Source organism: Babylonia areolata, chromosome 16 (assembly GCF_041734735.1).
Source record: "Babylonia areolata isolate BAREFJ2019XMU chromosome 16, ASM4173473v1, whole genome shotgun sequence".
Lineage (NCBI taxonomy): Eukaryota > Metazoa > Mollusca > Gastropoda > Neogastropoda > Buccinidae > Babylonia > Babylonia areolata.
Window position 1 is genome coordinate 28,687,885 of NC_134891.1, and position 5,000 is coordinate 28,692,884.

The following is a 5,000-nucleotide window of genomic DNA, read 5'->3' on the forward strand; positions in this document are numbered from 1 at the left end:
CTCAACTCCCCCTCCCCCCCACACACATACACAAACCTCCTCCTCCTCTACCACCACCAACCCCTACCCACCTGTAACCCCCTGCATAATATTAACCCCCCTCCCCCCCCCCCCCCCCCCTCTCTTCTCGTTCCACAGGCAGTGGGTATCTGCGGAATGGCCATGGGTACCTGGGTACTGCTGTACCGGGAGCGGGTCCGGCCTCTGGTCATGATGGATGTGGCCACCAACGACCTCGGCCTCCTGCAGAAGGCGGCCGCCCTGCTCATCACCTCAGGCCTGGTGCTGTTCTTCCTCGGCTTCGTCGGCTGCTGTGCCGTGCACAGGAAGCAGCGGTGTTTGCACGTGCTCGTGAGTTGGTTTTTTTTGTGTTTTTTTTTTCTTCTCAAGGCCTGACTAACTCACTCAGTACGGCCAGTCCTCTCTTCTCCTCTACACAGACCCCTCGGATGTCCAGTGGGTGTCTCAATGACCCAACCTTTAGCTTCCGTCGTCAGAATTTTGGTATTCTTTGTCAACATTCACCTCTTCAGTTTAAGAGCCTTCCGCTTGCAATATTTTGATGATGGTAATTTGAGTGAAACGCTGTTAACGTCGTCTCTTTCGCCGTTCGTATGGAGAGAGCTAAGCGCGTTGGGTTACGCTGCTGGTCAGGCATCTGGCTTGGCAGATGTGGTGTAGCGTATATGGATTTGTCCGAACGCACTGACGCCTCCTTGAGCTACTGAGACTGAAAACTGAAACTGGTGAGTTTGAGTGAGTGGAGGGGAGGGGAGGGGAGAGGAGGGGAGGGAATTTTAGAGGGGAGAAAATTAAGAAAAAAACAAACGAACACATACACATGACACGCGCGCGCGCTCGTGCACGCACGCACACACAGACACAGACACACACAAACACACACACTGTGGCACACACACACTGTGGCACACACACACTGTGGCACACACACACACACACACACACACACACACACACACACACACACACACACACGCACACACACACTGTACATATATGCATACACAGACACACAGACACAGACACACACACACACACACACACACACACACACACACACACACACACACACAGACACACACACACACGCACACACACACACAGGTCTTTCTGATTGTTGTTGTTTGTTTTATTTTTTTTAATTTTGATGTCTTTACTTTAAAAAAAAAAAATTTTTTTACCCCTTGTTATCTTCTTCTTTCTCCTTCTTTTTCTCTTTCCAACGGTCCTTTCTTTCTTTCTTGGACTGGAGGAAAATATTGCGAGTTTTGATGATGATGATGATACGGATACTTATATAATGCCTATCCATACACATTCATACAAACATAGAACCTCGGCGTTGTCCTTGACAACACACTGTCCATGCAAAAATTTATCAGTCAGACATGTCAATACTGCTGCTGTCAATTGCGGCACATCAGTTCCGTCCGGAAATCTCTCTAGTGTTAATTGCTGTTGTCAAGTCGTCAATAAAGTTTGCAACGAGTCGATCTCTTAATAACAAGAGGAAAGATCGTTCATTCCCAACACCTTTGTTCAGCCAAACAAAACCAAAACCACATTTCTGGAGTATGTCTCGATGCCCAACACAATTTTCCGTTTTCGTCCATATTAACTTGCATTAGCTAAGCTTGTTTTGGTAGTCTGCTGATATTCATATGTAGTAATTTTAACTCTTTCCATACGAACGGCGAAAGAGACGATGTTAACAGCGTTTCACCCCAATTACCATCATCAAAATATTGCAAGCGGAAGGCTCTTATACTGAAGACGTGAATGTTGACAAAGAATACCACAATTCTGACGACGGAAGCTAAAGATTGGGTCATTCAGACACCCACTGGACATCCGAGGGGTCTGTGCAGAGGAGAAGAGAGGACTGGCCGTACTGAGTGAGTTAACCAGTACTTTGCTGCTCACACGCATGAAATTATGTGTAACGGATATCTACCCAGCTCTCCATATACACATTTATTTCGTGTTTTTGCTGAAACATTTAACAATGTTTTACATGCCTGGGTATGTAACTTTTCAATTGAGTCTATTGCCTCTAGGCTTCTAGGGAGGAATATTTTTTTAAATATAGAATGTTTGGTATCTTGTGGTCAATTTCTTCCTTTTTGATATTTACATGTGTTCTATTTGCAAACGCTTAGGGCTTTTTTTTTTTCAAAACTGTGCGTAAATGTTCATCATCATCATAAGTAATAATAATGATGATGATAATTATAATATTAATAGTAATAAAAACAATAAAAATGATGATGATGATGATGACAATAATAATGATAATAATAATAATAATAATAATGATAACAATAATAATAATAATAATAATAATAATAATAATAACAACAATATTCTACTGTGACGAAGACAATAAACATAAAAAGGCAACACTAAAGCAAAATAGCAGCAACAACAACAACAAAAAGAAAAAAAAGAAAAAAAAAAAGAAAACAAGAAAGAAGAAGAAGAAGAAGAAGAAGAAGAAAAAAAACGTAATGCCGTGTGTGTGTGTGTGTGTGTGTGTGTGTGTGTGTGTGTGTGTGTGTGTGTGTGTGTGTGTGTGTGTGTGTGTGTGTTCTCTCCCTCTGTTACCACAGTACATAGGACTGGTGGTGTTGTGTTGTGTCCTGACCATCAGCGCCTGTGCCGTCGCGTTCGTATTCCGGGACCAGGTGGGTGGTGTGACCTTCGTCTAACGCTTCTCTCCCCTTGTTCCTACCCCCTCACCCCCTACCCTACCTCCCCCTCCCCCTCTTCCTCTGTGTGTGTGTGTGTGTGTGTGTGTGTGTGTGTGTGTGTGTGTGTGTGTGTGAAGGCAAACAGGAGTCAAGATTCACGTACATATTTATTTATTTATTTATTTATCTATTCAATTATTCATTGATTCATTCATTTATCTATTGATTGATTTATTTATCGATTTATTTATTTATTCATTCATTTATTTGTTTGATATTTATTCTAATAATCTGATCACTTTTTTTGTTTGTTTTCAAATTGCGATGGTAGGAAAAGAAATCACACACATGAAGAGAGAGAGAGAGAGAGAGAGAGAGAGAGAGAGAGAGAGACAGAGACAGAGAGACAGAGACAGAGACAGAGAGAGATAGAGAGAGACAGAGATAAACCAGCGCGCTCAGATTCTCTCGCTTCCTAGGCGGATGCGTTACCTCTTGGCCATCACTCCATTCTTGTGGTAATCTGGACGCCAGTCAATTATAAGTCTATAAACTGAGGTCCCGTGTGTTGCATGTGCTGAGCGCACGTACAAACAACAACAACAACAAACAAACAAACAGTACAATGCAACGCAATACAGTAGAATACTAGGCATTACAATACGATAAAAATACAATACAATGCAGTACAATAACAGTACAATACAATACAATACAATACAATGTAACGCAATAAAGTACGATACAAGGGATTACAATAATATAATAATACAATACTGCACAATACAATAACAGTACAATAACAACAACAATACAATATACTTACAATACAATAACAATAACAATACAATACACTAACAACACAATAAATATACAATACAATACACTAACAATACAATAACTATATACAATACAATACACGAACAATACAATACAATAACGTCACAATACAATACAATACAACACAGCCAAAACACAATACAACAAAATAAAGTACAATACAAGGCATTACAATGCAATAACAATACAACAACAACAACAGAAAACAAGAGAGGCAAGGCCTTCAAGACTCACTTGTGATACAAAGAAATCTAATCGTTAAAATGTGTTCTGTATTTGTTATTAGAAAGCTTCGCGTTAAAAAAAAAAAGAAAAAAAAGAGTCCTAACCAGATTCGAATTAAGTCCCCTAGCATTAATTACAGAGTATTTTCCCTTTTTTACTATCTGCACCAAAACGTTTGCAAAATAAATAAAACTTCCATGCTTAGCAAAAGAAGTTCCTGTTTGAACAAAAAAATGATAATAATGACTGCTCTTGTTGTTGTGTCAGAATATTAGATCAAAGTGCCAAGTTTAGAGAATACAAAAAATATAAATATAACAGTAAATGCAGTTTGCATATAATTAGGCTTCATTTATTATTTGTTTGTGCCCATCCCAGAGGCGCAATATTGTTTTAAACAAGATGACTGGAAAGAACTGAATTTTTCCTATTTTCATGCCTAATTTGGTGTCAACTGACAAAGTATTTGCAGAGAAAATGTTAAAGTTTACCACGGACACACAGACACACAGACACACACACACACACACAGACAACCGAACACCGGGTTAAAACATAGACTCACTTTGAGTCAAAAAACAACAAGACAAATGCAGTAACAATAACAAAAACAAGACTACAGGTTGAGGACGACTTGCTGAGTCACCTGCAGACGAAGCTGAAAACAGAGTACCAGGGCTTCTCCACTTCCACCATCGATTTCTCCCAGGCCTTGGACTACACACAGGTGAAGGTAGGTCCATCACTTGCCTTCCACGTATCTCACACGTGGTTCTGTTGTAACACATTGGGTTTGTTCCAATGTACCTTTTATTTACCTGTGTGCCTGCTGAATCGGTAGCGTAAGCAACACTGCCTTGAAGTTGCGTACCTTGTGACTGGAGAAAGTTACCACTCTTTACTATTTGATAATCATTTCATCTCCTGGCCGCATTGTTAATTTCCTGTTGTAATGTTAGTTTATGACATGGTATGGTGTGGTGTGGTGTGGTATGCTGGTATGCCGAAAAAAAACCCCTTGTAATATGGCCAATACAGAGGACTACAAGCGTGACGATGTCGAAGAAGAAGAAGATGAAGGAGAGGAGGATGAGGAGGAAGAGGAGGAGGAATGCGAGAAGAAGAAGAAGAAGGAGGAGAAGGAGGAGGAATGCAAGAAGAAGAAGAAGAAAGAGAGAAGAAGAAGGAGAAGAAGGAGGAGGAGGAGGAGGAGAAGAAGAAGAT

General features: G+C 40.6%; 1 protein-coding gene across 1 annotated transcript in view; it reads left to right on the forward strand.

Annotated features, from left to right (window-relative positions):
• LOC143291296 (tetraspanin-18B-like) overlaps window positions 1-5,000 on the forward strand; it is a 19,322-nt gene that overhangs the window by 3,912 nt on the left and 10,410 nt on the right. Inside the window, exons 3-5 of the mRNA XM_076601145.1 lie at window positions 139-351; window positions 2,631-2,705; window positions 4,399-4,509. Of these exons, the coding sequence (XP_076457260.1) occupies window positions 139-351; window positions 2,631-2,705; window positions 4,399-4,509 (399 nt within the window). The remainder of the gene's footprint in view (window positions 1-138; window positions 352-2,630; window positions 2,706-4,398; window positions 4,510-5,000) is intronic.